The following is a 16,115-nucleotide window of genomic DNA, read 5'->3' on the forward strand; positions in this document are numbered from 1 at the left end:
TCTCTGGCTCAGCCGTGAAAAAGCCTTCTGACCTTTCTGATACTGTAATGAAAAGCAGTATGGTAAATACCATTGCACGCATTTGGGTTTTCAACATGTTAAGGATTGAAGAGGTTTTTGTACCCTAGCTTGGAAATCTAGCTGTTGCTTATTTGTTCTGTTAAAATGTGTTCTATCGAGTATAAGATGAAATCAGTATGAGTCTTCTGCCACCTCCATAAAACATCAAAGCATTTGGGGTATGTATGTGAAGTATAAAGATGGAGTACACTTTAAAGCAGCAGTTCTCAAAGTGTGGTCTGCAATACCGTGGGGGAGTCTGATGTCAAAACTTTTTTCAGAGTATTCTTTTTTTTTTTTTTGAGACGGAGTCTCACTCTGTCGCCCAGGCTGGAGTGCAGTGGCGCAGTCTCGGCTCACTGCAAGCTCCGCCTCCCGGGTTCACGCCATTCTCCTGCCTCAGCCTCTCCGAGTAGCTGGGACTACAGGCGCCCGCCACCACGCCCGGCTAATTTTTTTGTATTTTTAGTAGACACGGGGTTTCACCGTGGTCTCGATCTCCTGACCTCGTGATCCGCCCGCCTCGGCCTCCCAAAAGTGCTGGGATTACAAGCGTGAGCCACCGCGCCCGGCCCAGAATATTCTTAACACATTATTTGCTTTCACACTGTGTTGACATATGGATTGATGGGGCAAAAGCAGAAGTGGGTCAAATTGCTCGTACTTTAACCCATACCAAGGCCATGGCCAAGTGCTTGCAGTAAAGTGCCAGTTTCACGTAATAATATACTTAATGGAACAATAAAGTTATTGATCAAGTATTCTATATAGCAAAATGGGAAGTACTCATAAGGTACTTCTGCATACCAAAGTATGAATCGTTGTGTTGGAGATAACCACTTTTGCAAGAGAGCTAAACTAGCCCTCTGTTTCATGGAACACCTTTTTTTATTTGGAAGAACAACTGACCCACAAATTCTGGTTGTTCAGACTTACGTATTTTGCAGACATTCCCTCAAAAACAGTGACAGAATTTGTTGCTACTGATATAATTTAGACTTTCAAGCAAAAATTAGAGTTTTAGAAAACTTGTATCCACTATGTTGATTTTAGCAGTTTCTCAGCACTTGAAAGACTTTTCCGATGAGATAGGTGGTGATGTTAATGAATGTGATTTTATTTTTACTGCATAATGAAATGTGTCAACATTGGGAGTATCTTCAAAACCCAGGGAACCAGTATTTTCCAAAAAGCAATTCATGACATCGTAAAACTTCTGCATAGGTAACAGATTCATTCAAAATTCAAGAGAATCAATTGGTTTAATGTAATAGGGTACAAAAAGATTCATTGCTGTGATTTCAGATTCCACAACTAACCTTTTAGGAAGGTCAGGTTTAGTGTAATACCAAAGAAGAAAATCCACAATTATGTGAAAGCTGTTAAAATGCTCCTCCATTTTCAGGTGGGTATCTGCGTAAGACAAGATTTTTTTCATAAACTTCTGCTAAAACAACACAGCACAACAGATTGAATGCAGAAGCAGATCTGATCATCTGGCTGTCTTCTACCACACCAGACATGAAAAAGACTTCCAGAAATGTCAAAGAATATCAGTCTTCTCACTCAACTTATTTTGTTTTGGAAAACAGTCATTTTTCATAAAAATGTATAACATATAATGGGTTTGTTGTTATTTTTAAATGAATTATTTAAACAACTTTTTTCGTTGTTGTTGTTGTTTTGTTTTATATTTTTGAGGCAGATTCTTACTGTGTCACCCAGGCTGGAGTGCAGTGGTGTGATCTCGGCTCACTGCAACTTCCGCCTCCCAGGTTCAAGCGATTCTCCTGCCTCAGCCGCCCGAGTAGCTGGGATTACAGACACGCGCCATCACGCCCAGCTAATTTTTTTATTTTTAGTAGAGACGGGGTTTCACCATGTTGGCCAGGCTGGTCTCGAACTCCTGACCCCAAGTAATTCCCCGACCTCAGCCTCCCAAAGTGCTGGGATTACAGGCACGAGCCAACATGCCCAGCCAATAACTTGTTTTAATTTCTCATACAGTAAATATATATAAACATAACCCTCATCAACAAAAACTCTTTGGACTCTTCATTAATGTTGACAAATGTAAAGGGTCTTGTGGCCAAAATGTTTTGAGAACAGCTACTTTGAAGGAGCTAAGTAGCTTTAATATGCCTGTGTTGAGAGCAGATACCAATAAAGGGAGTGCCTGACCTAACTTAAAACAAGTGCGTGTTGGTCTTTCCCCCTAGGTTATGAACTCTTAGAGAGGACTCAGGTCGTCTTTTATTTTCTCTAATGTCTAGCACAGAGTTTTATAAATAGTAATGATGGTAACAACTGCAGCAGCTTTTAATCTTTGTTAGTTCATTTAATCTTTATTCTGTGAGTAGATATTGAGATATAATTTGCATAGCCAAAAATTTACCATTTTAAAGTGTACAATTGAGTGGTTTTAGTATATTCACAAGGCTGTGCAACCATCTCCACTGTCTTAATACCAGAACATTTGCATCCCCCAGAGAAACTTCCTACCCGTTAGCAGCCACATCTCATTTCCCTCACTCCTTAGCAACCACTCACTAATCAGCCGTGTTTATGGACTAAATTCCTGTCTATCTCTGTGGATGCCCCTGTTCTGGACATTTCATATGAAATGGAATCCTACAATATGTGGCCTTTTATGGCTTTTTCCACTTAGTGTTCAAGGGTCATCCATGTTGCAGCATGTTGTCAGTACTTTTTGCGGCCAAACAATATTCCATCTTATGGATACACCACATTTTGTGTATCCGTTCATCAGTTGATGGATATTTGGGTCGTGTCTATCTTTTGGCTGTTATGAATGCTTCTATGAACAAGTTTTTGCGTGAACATATGTTTTTCAGTTCTCCTGGCTATATACCTGGGAGTGGAATTGCTGGGTCACATAGTAGCTCTATATTTAATTTTCGAGGAACTTACTCCCTGTTTAATAGAGTTTTTATTAGGGGATAATTTTAGATTTACAGACAAATTGCACAGATAGTAGATTTCCGGTACACCTATCATCCAGCTTCCTCTAATATTAACATCTTACATAACCGTGATATGTATGTGAAAACAAAGCAGCCAACATTGGTACCTTACTGTTAACCAAATTCTAGGATTTATTTGGATTCTACTAGTTGTTTCACCAGTGCCCCTTTTCTGTTTCAGGATCCAATCCAGGGTGTCACGTTGCATTTATGGTTGTGTCTCCTCTGATCTGTTACAGTTTCTCAGTCTTGTTTTTCGTGTCCTTGACAGTTTGGAGGAATGTAGTGGTCAGGAGTTTTGTAGCATATCCCTCAATTGGGGTTTGTCTGGTGTTTTTCTCGTGATTAGGCTGGGGCTGTGGGTTTGGGGGAAGAATACCACAGAGGTGAAGTCTGCGTCACATCACATTAGATTAGGGGATAAGTAATATTGTCATGACTTGTTGCTGGTGATGTTAACTGTGGTCACTTGGTTAATAAGGCATGTTTGCCAGGTTTTTTCACTGCGAAGTTATTTTTCCCTTGACGTACACTGTTCTTTGGAAGTGAGTCACTAAATCCTGCCTTCACTCAAGAGGAGACACGGATTAAGCTGAAACTCCTGGAGGGAGATGTGTTTACCTATTTTATTTGCAATTCTTTTATAAGAAAGATTTGTTCCTTTTCTCCCATTTATTTACTTATTCATTTATTTATGTCAGTATGGAATAACATATTTATTTGATACTTTGGGTCATAATCTAATAGTATACTAATTTGCTCAAATATCCCAGCATTGGCCTATGGAAAATCTTTCCTGTGTCCCTTTGGCATTTCCTCATCCTTTTAAAGTGCTCCCTTGCCTTCTGACACTATAGCATGCTCTGGGCTCATCTTCCATTTTCCCTTTCCCATGCCTAGAGTCAGCCATTCCTTCAAGGAGTCATGAGACATGGTAAAGTGTAAGTCAGTGGTGGAAACAGGATTCCATCCAAAGCAGTCTGATTCTGGAACATATGCTGTTAACCAAAAAACTGGATAACATGCAGCTGATTTATTATTATTATTGAAGGTGCATTGGCAGTTTCTACTCACGTTCCATCTATGTGGGAGCCTTGAGGAAAGAATTTATAGTCACTTTACACTAATTATTGTGCCCTGTTTTTTGTTTTGTTTTGTTTTTGAGATGGTGTCTCACTCTGTTACCCGGGCTGGAGTGCAATGGCATGATCTCGGCTCTGCAACCTCTGCTTCCTGGGCTCAAGTGATTCCTCTGCTTCAGCCTCCCGAGTAGCTGGGACTACAGGTGTGCGCCACCACACCTGACTAATTTTTGTATTTTTCGTAGAGACGGTTTTACTGTGTTGCCCAAGTTGGTCTCAAACTCATGACCTCAAGCGATCCACCCACCTTTGCCTCCCAAAGTGTGGCGTGAGCCACCGTGCTCAGCTGCAATGTTGTTACTGAGCTTTGTCTTCTACCTGTAGCAAGATAGGTCCCCTCTTACAATGCACACTGGTAGTAGCCCATACTCAGGAATAGCCAATTACATCCTGCTTGCATCCCAACCCAAAACAAAACAAATCCCACATGATGTCATGAGCTGGTTTGGAAGAATCATTTTAGGGCATGTCATCAGCACCACCTTAGCCCCTGCCCTCATTTCTTCCTTAGACCAGACAGTCTTTTGCACACAGAGATAGAGATCTTTTTCACTCCCTTTTCCCAGCCCTTCTCTAGCTAGTTACCCCCTCTATTAGTCTGTTTTCATGCTGCTGATGAAGACATACCTGAGACTGGGCCATTTACAGAAGAAAGAGGTTTAATTGGACTTACATTTCCATGTGGCTGGGGAAGCCTCACAATCATGGCGGAAGGCGAGGAGGAGCAAGTCACATCTTACATGGATGGCGGCAGGCAAAGAGAGAGCTTGTGCAGGGAAACTCTTCTTTTTAAAACCATCAGATCTCGTGAGACGTACTCACTATCAGAACAGCACAGGAAAGACATGCCCTCATAATTCATTTACCTCCCACCAGGTCCCTCCCATAACGTGGGAATTCAAGATGAGATTTGGGTGGGGATGCAGTCAAACCATATCACTCCCAGAAATGTTTTTGCTCCTTTACCTTTTTTTATTCTTCCTCTTTTGTAGAATGAAAAAATAATCATTTTGAGAGAGAAAATATACCATAGTGCTAGTGACACACTCCCATCAAGGAAAATAAAAGCTGTAAGATTTGGAATAAGCTTCTCAAATTTTTTTATTTTTTTATTTTTTGAGACAGAATCTTGCCCTGTCGCCAGGCTGGAGTGCAGTGGCGCAATCTCGGCTCACTGCAAGCTCTGCCTCCTGGGTTCACGCCATTCTCCTGCCTCAGCCTCCCGGGTAGCTGGGACTACAGGCGCCTGCCACCACCCCCGGCTAATTTTTTGTATGTTTAGTAGAGACGGGGTTTCACCATGTTAGCCAGGATGGTCTTGATCTCCTGACCTCGTGATCCGCCTGCCTTGGCCTCCCAAAGTGCTGGGATTACAGGCGTGAGCCACCGTGCCTGGCTAATCTTCTCAAATTATCCCCACTTTTCTTCAGGTATAAGCATTCAAACGAAATAAAAAATTTGTTTTTAAGTTCTGAACAGTTAGCATTCTTTTCATTGTATATATGCAAGGTTTTGTTCGCTTAAATGCATTAAATAATCTTAGAATCAAATTAAGATCCAGTTACCAATCAAAACCATGTTCAGTGGGAAAATATGTTGTTTTCTAACATAGTTTTGTATCAGAACTCATATGTATAAGTTAGGGATCCTCTCCCTTTTACTGCTGATTTCAAGTATGTGTCATCTACTTTTTTAAGGACATACCTAGAAGTATGGGTAAGCAGGGTTGAAGTTTTCACTGAATTAGACATGTAGCTAAGACAGATTACCCAACTGCCTGGACAGGGCATTTACAGGTGTCACAGAACCTGAGGGATGTGGCCACACTCAGCCTTTCAGCCATGCTCTGTATTTAATTTTGTCAGTATATCCAGATTGGTCAAGCTCCTTTGTGATTGTCTGCAAAACTCAAAAGACTAATCTGTGTAAATTATGATGTCAAATTTTCAGAGACCAAACACTGTATCAGCAGTACATTGTTTTAAGAATCCTTGGCCAGGCGTGGGGGCTCACGCCTACAATCTCAGCAATTTGGGAGGATAAGGCGGGTGGATAACTTGAGATTAGAAATTCGAGACCAGCCTGGGCAACATAGCGAAACCTCATCTCTACTAAAAATACAAAGATTAGTCTGGATGCCATGGCTCACGCCTGTAATCCCAGCACTGTGAGAGGCCAAGATGGGCAGATCACCTGAGGTCAGGAGTTTGAGACCAGCCTGGCCAACATGGTGAAACCCCGTCTCTACTAAAAATACAAAAAAATTAGCCGAAAGTGGTGGCATGCGGCTGTAATCCCACCTACTCAGGAGGCTGAGGCAGGAGGATTGCTTGAACCTGGGAGGTAGAGGTTGCAGTGAGCTGGGATCACGCCACTGCACTCCAGCCTGGGTGACAGAGCGAGACTCCATCTTGAAAATAAATAAGAATTTTTTAGGAAAGTTACTGTGAAGGCTAAGTTGTAACTGCAAGGTTGGAGTGAAATCAGATTGGGGGGGTGCTGTTTGATACCCTTAATAGCCAAGCATCTGTCTCTGCTCTAGAGGTGCACCTCCCCAAGATATCCTATAATTTGCTGGTCAGAACATATTTTTCCTCTTTGGAATTAAAAAAAAAAAAGATTTCATGTTGTCTGTCTTTCTATTGAGAAGGTCTCTTAGAATCCGTTGATTAGATCAGTAGCTTTTGGTAATACCATGATGTTTCCATTTGACTTTTCAAACATTTTTCAGCTGACCATTACCAGCTTTCTTAGGGGTAAACTCAAGAGAGTTACATCTTTTACACACTGATTTTTCCAGATTTTGCAAATGTCACTCTAAATGGATAATATTTTCTAATTGGGAGTTGTGGCAGGGGTAGTTATTACCGTTTTTTGCTTGTTTGTGCCATCTTTTTACTTTGTTACTAATTGTATTTTTTCCAATTTCAGGCCATTTCATAATTCTGAATCATGTCTGATAACGGAGAACTGGAAGACAAGCCTCCAGCACCTCCTGTGCGAATGAGCAGCACCATCTTTAGCACTGGAGGCAAAGACCCTTTGTCAGCCAATCACAGTTTGAAACCTTTGCCCTCTGTTCCAGAAGAGAAAAAACCCAGGCATAAAATCATCTCCATATTCTCAGGCACAGAGAAAGGTAAACAGCACTCGTGGGTTTCAGAGTCTCAGCGTTGGTTTACTATTGTACGTTACCCACATTGATAACTTTTATGGTGAGAACATTAAAACAGATCATGAAAACAATCGATGCTAATATACAGGCATTATTAAAAAGGCTAGTTTATTTTAAATTGTGATTTTTAAAAGAGAATAAAATGTAAATTGGTTTCTTAACCCTACTTGTTACGGCCAATGAATTTCTGTGTTTATCTCCTTTGTTTTCTGAGACCTTGGCCATATTTTAATGAGATTTGTGACATTTGAGGGAGACCTGCTGTTATAAGAATGGTGACATAGGGCCCACAGTCTGCTGTCTGAAATCCCTGGAGCCAACTGTGTTTTGGAATTAAGAGTTTTTGTGATTCTTGAGTAGTAAATACTGTCTTTTACCAGGTGTTCTATAATGCCCTCAGGAGTGTCGGAGGCAGCCTCAGTACTCACAGACTGATGTGTCCTCAGCAAAGTATATGTCTAGTTCAGGGTTTCTCAACCTTGACACTATTGACATCTTGGAGCCAAATAATTTGTTGTTGCAGGGACCTATCCCCTGGGGGCAAAATTGCTCCAATTAAGAATCACTGGGCCAGACACAGTGGCTCGTGCCTGTAATCCCAGCACTTTGGGAGGCCAAGGCAGGCAGATTGCTTGAGCTCAGGAGTTCAAGACCAGCCTGGGCAACATGGCAAAACCCCATCTCTACAAAAATACAAAAATTAGCTGGGCGTGGTGGCACATGCCTGTAATCCCAGCTCCTTGGGAGGCTGAGGTGGGAGGATGGCTTGAGCCCTGGATAGGGAGGTTGGAGTGGGCCAGGGACATACCACTGCACTCCATTCAGACTGTCTCAGAAACAGAAAGAACCGCTGGTCTAGTCACACAAAGGTGGGATAAAGGCTGTACATAGTCTCAAGTTGAAATTGCTAAATTAGTTTTATTGTCAAATTTGAGGAAAAAACTTCAGTTTTCAGGGATTTTTGGATTTTAGAATTAAATAATGGATTACAGACACTAATGGATTTTAGAATAAGGGTAAGGGATTCATTTGTTTAATCACCTTAAACGTAATATGGCTCTGATGGCTGGTAATAGATATAAGCAAAGATAAAGATACACCTCTTAATATTCTACATGGAGAGGTAAACCCAAGTAGAAGATGAATGGTGCTTTGTATGTAATACCCCTTAATACACATTTAAGTGAGATTATATAATGATGAAAATTTGAGTTAGTATTAATGAAGAATCAAGTCTTGGAGAATTTAGATTCATAGACAGGGCATAATCATGGAGCAGTTGAAAACCTGTTCATTCATTTCATTGTATATCACCTCTTTCTAATTTTGTTTTATTAAGATTTCTTGTGAAGTTATAACTGAAAAGCCTTAATGGAAGTATGTTTTTAAAGTTTATTTAAAGGAAGCGATAAGTTGTGTATTTGACATGTTTGAGAATGAAAAACCTACTTAGGCTGGATTAGGTAAAGGTTAAAGAGGAAGATGAAGCAATAAACCAAAAATTGTGCGTGGGAAGAAGGCAATGAAGTGTGTTTTGGAATAGTCAGTCAGTATATTTAAAGTGGGAAAACCTAAAAATGGGAATGTAAACATGGTATTTAAAATTATGGAAGTCAGAAAAAAAAAAAAGGATAAAGGTTAACACCAGAAAAAATTGCTAAAAGAGTTGCTCTGCCTTCCCTCTGGAGAGCTAGAATCCAGGGTAGAGTAGGGAAATTCTCACGATAAAGTAAAGTATACTTGGGGACAGCACTGGAAAAGTAAATGAAACAAAGAGAAAGTGTGGACAGTCTGGTGCTTGATTTTGGGTAATGGAAGCGTTTGTGAGCAAACTGAACTGTGTTCACATCAGTGTGGAAGAGCATCCCCCTCTCTGATCATTTTAAGAATCTTCCAGTTTTATCCTCCTTTTCATTTCTTTCTCCCCAAATTACTTACCAGCTGTAGCAAACTCAAGGTCCCCCTAAGAAAGGGGGAGTGAACATATTGGTTTCCTAGCGGGGACTCTAACTGCTTGTAGGTGTATCAGTTCTTTATAGCTGTCATTGATATTCGTTCACTTTGTGGTGGTGATTTCTGAAGTCTTTGTTTTATTATGTTTACAGTCAACATCCAATAACTTTTTAGTGTTGATCTTAAAACTTTGCAAGCTCTCTAAAAATGAACTTTGCCTTATCCAGTTTTTTCTTTCTCTTAAAAAATTGTTAGTGAAAATGTTAAATATATTAAAAGTAAACAGAACAGTGTAATCAATGCTGTCACCTAATTTCAGCAGTTACCATCATCCTGCCTCCACTTATTTTTTAGATAAAATTACAATTATCAAAATGCACAAATATTAACTCTACAGTTTTGACAAATGGATACACCCGTGTATAAGCCATAACCACTATCAAATTGAATTTGGCTTTAATTTTTTACTTTGTGTTGACATCATAGACACAATAGTATATTTTATATATATATAGTATATAGTCTATATGCATACTGTATACTATATACTATATAGTATATGTATAGTATATATAATATATGTATAGGATATATAGTGTATATATAGTATATAACATATATAATATGTAGTGTATGTATAGTATGTATAATATATATATAGTATATATTTATATAGGCTGGGCACAGTGGCTCACACTTGTTAATCCTAGCACTTTGGGAGGCCAAGGCAGGCAGATCACTTGAGGTCAGGAGTTCAAAACCAGCCTGGCCAACATGGTGAAACTCTGTCTCTACTGAAAGTACAAAAAAATTAGCCGGGAGTGGTGACATGCCTGTAATTCCAGCTACTCGGGAGGCTGAGGCAGGAGAATCACTTGTATCCGGGAGGTGGAGGTTACAGTGAGCCAAGATCGTGGCACTGCAGTCCAGCCTGGGGAACAGAGTGAGACTGTCTCAAAAAAAAAAAAAAAAAAAATGTATATGTATATATATATGTATATAAAACATCCTTGTACCTACCACCCAGCCTAGAATTTTATTAGTACCTCTGAAGTCCCCATCTGCTATACCCCATCCTAACCTTCTCTTCGTCCCCAATATCCACCATTCTGCATTCTGCATTTTTATTGTAATTTTATAACATATCTAGGCACCCTCAAATATCTATGGTTTAGGCATGCCTGTTTGGGAACCTTTTATGAATGGAATTATGCTGTCTGCATTTTTTCCACATACTTTTCACTCAGCTTTATGCTTTTGAGACTTGTTGATGTGTGTGTGGTGTAGTTTGTTCGCTTTCACTGCTGTATATTGCTACACTGTAAATATACTGCAGTTTATTTGGCCAGTCTCCTATCTGTAGACATTTGGGTTGTTTTCATGAATAGTGTTGCTATGGATAATCTTGAACGTACATCTTACTGGATGTAGGGCAAAGCTTCACAAACTTCAGATGATCTGTTAGTTTAGTTGTTGAATTGCTAATTAGAATCATCTGGGAAGCTTAATAAATCTGTGTTCAAACTCCATTTCATTCCAGTTGAATCAGCAATCAGCATCTTTAGGGGCTTACCCTGGGCATCAGTTTTGGTTTTGTTTTTAATTTTTTAAATACCCCAGATGATACTGATGTGCAGCTCATATGAAAAACCAATGCGTTGGTGGGTTATGAACTCTGTATAGTGGACGACACTAAATGAACTAGAATAATATAATCAGAGTATTATGCACACAGTAAAAACTTTGTCTTGTGAAACAGTTTGTTTTAGTTATGTGTATACTGAGTCAGGATATAAAATGTATTTCTTGGTGTGGGTCCTGAGCAAAGATTTAAAGGTCATTCAGAGGTGTATATTTAGGATTAGAATTGCTGGGTTACAGGCTGTTCCCGTGTGTGACTTGGCTAGGTTTGTCAGATTGTTTTCTAAAAGTTTTTAGTGTCCATTCTCACCCACAGAAGATGAGCGTTCCCATTGCTCAGCACCCTCAGCAACTCTGGGAGGGGTGAAATAGTAGCTCATTGTGTTTTAAATTTGCCTTTCCCTGATTACTCAAAAAACTGAGTATCTTTTCGGGTTAATTGACCATTCCTGTGTGCTTTCTGTGAAATATCTGTTCAAGAGAAAGAAATATCTGTTCACTATCTATATTAGTCTGTTTTCACACTGCTGATAAAGGCATACCTGAGACTAGGTAATTTATACAAGAAAAAGGGTTTATTGGACTTACAGTTTCACATGGTTGGGGAGGCCTCACAATCATGGCGGAAGGCAAGGAGGAGCAAGTCACGTCCTACGTGGATGACAGCAGGCAACGAGAGAGAGCTTGTGCAGGGAAACTCCCCCTTTTAAAACCAGGAGATCTTGTGAAGACCTGCCCATGATTCAGTTACCTCCTACCGGGTCCCTCCCACAACACGTGAGAATTCAAGATGAGATTTGGGTGGGGACACAGCCAAACCATATCAAGGTCTTTAATCCATTTTTCTACTTGGTTAGCTTTTTTGTTTTCTTTTAATAAACATTCGTTTTAGTCTGTACACTAATCCTTTGCCAGTTATATGATGTTAAAGATAGTCTTCCAGGATGTGATTTGCCTTCTCGCCCTTTCAGTACTATATTTTAATGAATAGAAGTTATTAATTTTGATATGGTGGAATTGATCAGTTTCTCTTTTTTTTTTTTTTTTTGAGACGGAGTCTCATTCTGTCACCCAGGCTGGAGTCTAGTGGCTCAATCTCAGCTCTCTGCAACCTCCGCCCCCAGGTTCAATCAATTCTCCTGCCTCAGCCTCCCGAGTAGCTGGGATTACAGGCACCTGCCACTGTGCCCGGCTAATTTTTGTATTTTTAGTAGAGACAGGGTTTCATTATCTTGGCCAGGCTGGTCTTGAACTTCTGACCTTGTGATCCACCTGCCTCAGCCTCCCAAAGTGCTGAGATTACAGGCATGAGCCACCGCACCTGGCTTCGATTTCTCTTTTTTTTTTTTTTTTTGAGACGGAGTCTCGCTCTGTCGCCCAGGCTGGAGTGCAGTGGCGCGATCTCGGCTCACTGCAAGCTCCGCCTCCCGGGTTCATGCCATTCTCCCGCCTCAGCCTCTCCAAGTAGCTGGGACTACAGGCGCCCACCACCACGCCCGGCTAATTTTTTTGTATTTTCAGTAGAGACGGGGTTTCACGGTAGTCTCGATCTCCTGACCTTGTGATCCGCCTGCCTCGGCCTCCCAAAGTGCTGGGATTACAAGCGTGAGCCACCGCACCCGGCCTCAGTTTCTCTTTTTTATGGTTCGAGCTTTTTGTTTTTTAAGAAATTTCTGTCTAACTTGGGGTCATAAAGACATTTTCCTGTATTTTTTCTATAGCTTGCATTTTACACTTTAAATCTTTGAGCTAGCTGGATTTTATTTTTGTATATTTGTGAAAAGATTCACTTTCACTTTTTTCTTTAAACTTGGTTAGTATCCCCGACCCATTTATTGAGTCTTCTATTTCCCCACTGACCTATACCACCATTATTTATCAAGTTTCCATGTGAGAGTCTGCTTCTGTGTTCTCTGTTGTATTCCATTAGGTTATTTGTCTGTGCCTGAGCTAATAATAGCACCCTGTCTTGCTTACTGTATCTTACAATCTTTTTTTTCTCTTTGAGGCGGCGTCTCACTCTGTGACCCAGGCTGGAGTGCAGTGATGTGTCTTGGCTCACTGCAACCTCCACCTCCCAGATTCAAGTGATCCTCCTGCCTCAGCCTTCCAAGTAGTTGGGACTACAGGTGCACAACACCACGCCCAACTAATTTTTGTATTTTTTGTAGAGACAGGCTCATATGTTGCCCAAGCTGGTCTCAAACTCCTGGGCTCAAACTATCTGCCAGTCTTGGCCTCCCAAAGTGCTGGGATTACAGGCGTGAGCCTCTGCACCTGGCTCTTATAATGATTGTTAATGCCTGATAGAACAAATCTCTTAACCAGATTCTTCTTCAGAATCCTGTTAATTGCTTTGGCTTTTTGCATCTTTCTATAAATTTTAGAATCTGTTTATCATGTACTTTAACAGAAAAAAAAAACCTGTGGCTACTTTGATTAGAATTATATAGACTTCGGGCCGGGTACCGTGGCTTATGCCTGTAATCCCAGCACTTTGGGAGGCTGAGGCAGGCAGATCATGAGGTCAGGAGAGCGAGACCATCCTGGCTAACAAAGTGAAACCCCATCTCTACTAAAAATGCAAAAATTAGCCGGGCATGGTGGCAGTTGCCTGTAGTCCCAGCTACTCTGGAGGCTGAGGCAGGAGAATGGCGTGGACCCGGGAGGCAGAGCTTGCAGTGAGCCTTGATTGCGCCACTGCACTCCAGCCTGGGTGACAGAGCGAGACTCCGTCTCAAGAAAAAAAAAAAAAGAATTGTATAGACTTTGTAGGGCAAATGGGGGAGAATTGCATCCACCTTTGTAGTTGAGGGTGGAGAATCTGCAGAGCCTTTGTGTAGCCTGTTTACAGGAAGTTTAGTTGCACGTCGTTTTCAGTCTCAGACAGAGATGTGTGGAATGTTTGGAGGGTAGGATGCTTCTTGATTCCTCCTGTTTCCTGGAGCTCTACCTCCCTTTCCTCTTACACTGACTGCTCCTACCTGGAAGCTGAAACACAGCCCAGTCACTGGGGCCCAGCTTTCAGCATTAGGAATGAGGGAGAACCTTGTGTGTATGTTTACACATCCGTGCTTTTGTGAACATAGAAATAACCTGCTCTGCTGCTCTCACTGGATTATCCTGTTCATCACCCTAGTGGTTGCCTCTGGGTCCCCTCATTTCCACCCACCTTGCTTCTAGTTTCAGCCACCTGCAGCAGTTTGCAGAATCATTTTCCCACCGGCATCCTGACTGCTGCTTCTCTCGCTAGTCATCCTAATTGCTTTTCATTCTTGAGCATTCCTCGTGGATTTTGTTCTGTGAAACACTCGGATTTGGTGTAGAAGGGAGAGAACTACAGTATGTGCTCAGTACATCATCTTGAAACAGAAGAGTCTAAAGGCAAACCATTGTATTTCCATTTTGTAAAAATCGTAATGACCTTAAGACTTTTGCCATCTCTAATGTAAGGCCTGATCTAGAGATAATTCATTTTATTCCACTAAAAAATTTACATCCCTTACTGCTTTCCTTACTAAAAAAAAAACAGCTAATATTTTTAGAAAAAGAAAATAAAGACTGTAGGATGTTTTCAGTTATTAATTACTGGTTTTAATTGGCATCACCAAAAAACTTGAGAAAATTAGAAATCCTTTTGGATCGTGCCGTTTTAGGGCAACTTGATGGAACAGATCTTTTTTCCATGCTTGCTAATGTGTGTACTATGTGAATAATCAGAGATGAGTGATAAAGCAGATAGTGTCCCTGCTCCCATGACAGCAATCTAAAACCATGGTATAGAATTACAAGCTATGAAAAGTGGTACAGAGGTAGTGTACAACATGTGTCTAATCTGGAGTGTCTGGGAAGGCTTCCTAAGGAAGTGATAATAGAGCTGAAGACTGCAGGATGGGTAAGGGAAACGATAGTTACAAAGTGTTTTCCATGCCTGGGGAAGAGCCTGTTTCAGTGGCCCACCTACAGGAGGGATGAGAGCACATCCATGGAGCTGAGTACCGCCCAGTGTTGTTGGAAAGCAGAGAGGGAGGGAGAGAGAATTACAGCAGGGTGGATGTAGGCACTACAGACGGCAGAAGAGGCTGAAGAGGTAGGCAGTGACCAGGTCATAAAGGACCTTGTATTCTATGCTACACAGCTCAGATTTGATCCTGTTTCCTGGGGAACCATTACAGATTTTTAAACAGGGGAAAGACCTGGCCATCTCTCTGTTTTAGATAGGAGAGAATGGTAGGTATATAGAAAGTAGGTTTTGTTTGAAGTCTGAGAGTGAACTTGGAAACTAGTTAGGAGGCTTTTGCAGTAGCCCAAGTGAGAAATGGCCTAACTAGTCTACTACTTTTAATAATGAAAATGTCAGTGAGCCATTTGACTTTTTAAAATAAGCTTTATTCGTACAGCTAGAGTTGAATGGTATTGTGTTTATTAACTAAAGCAATTTTCACATCTAGCTATTCAACCTATAAGCACCTTCACTTCTGGTTGGTTATGACTTAGATCTGTAAACAACCTTTCTGATTAAAAAAAAAAAAGAATTCTGAGATTAATAATAGTAGCCCATACTTCTCTGCCTATTTCCTAGAGGAGTGGTCCCCAACCTTTTTGACACTGGGATAATGGTTTCATGGAAAACAATTTTTCTTTTTTCTTTTTTTTTTTTTTTTTGTTTCATCTTGTTGCCCAGGCTGGAATGCAATGGCGTGGTCTTAGCTCACTGCAACCTCTGCCTCCTGGGTACAAGCAATTCCCCTGCCTCAGCCTCCCGAGTAGCTGGGACTAGAGGTGCGCGCCACCATGCCCAGCTAATTTTTTTGTATTTTTAGTAGAGACGGGGTTTCACCATGTTGACCAGGCTGGTCTGGAACTCCTGACCTCAGGTGATCTGCCCACCTCGGCCTCCCAAAGTGCTGGGATTACAGGCGTGAGCCACCGTGCCTGGCCGGAAAACAATTTTTCTATGGGGCTGGCAGGGGGTGGTTTTGGTATGAAACTCTTCCACCTCAGATCATCAGACATTAGTTAGATTCCCGTAAGGAGTTTGCAGCCTAGATCCCTCACATGCGCAGTTCACAATAGGGTTCGCACTCCTATGGGAATCTAATGCTGCCACTGATCTGACAGGAGGTGGAGCTCAGGCGGTGATGCTCACTCCCCACTGCT

The 16,115-nt window shown here is 41.2% G+C and overlaps 1 protein-coding gene across 4 annotated transcripts in view; it reads left to right on the plus strand.

Moving 5' to 3' along the window:
- Positions 1-16,115, plus strand: part of PAK2 (p21 (RAC1) activated kinase 2) — a 99,803-nt gene that overhangs the window by 43,438 nt on the left and 40,250 nt on the right. For all 4 annotated transcript variants that reach the window (XM_063622208.1, XM_063622207.1, XM_063622206.1 and 1 more), the window contains one exon: positions 7,118-7,325. In XM_063622208.1, the coding sequence (XP_063478278.1) occupies positions 7,139-7,325 (187 nt within the window). In that variant the 5' untranslated portion in view covers positions 7,118-7,138. The remainder of the gene's footprint in view (positions 1-7,117; positions 7,326-16,115) is intronic.

The sequence above is a fragment of the Symphalangus syndactylus genome, chromosome 17 (genome assembly GCF_028878055.3).
Source record: "Symphalangus syndactylus isolate Jambi chromosome 17, NHGRI_mSymSyn1-v2.1_pri, whole genome shotgun sequence".
NCBI classification, from domain to species: domain Eukaryota; kingdom Metazoa; phylum Chordata; class Mammalia; order Primates; family Hylobatidae; genus Symphalangus; species Symphalangus syndactylus.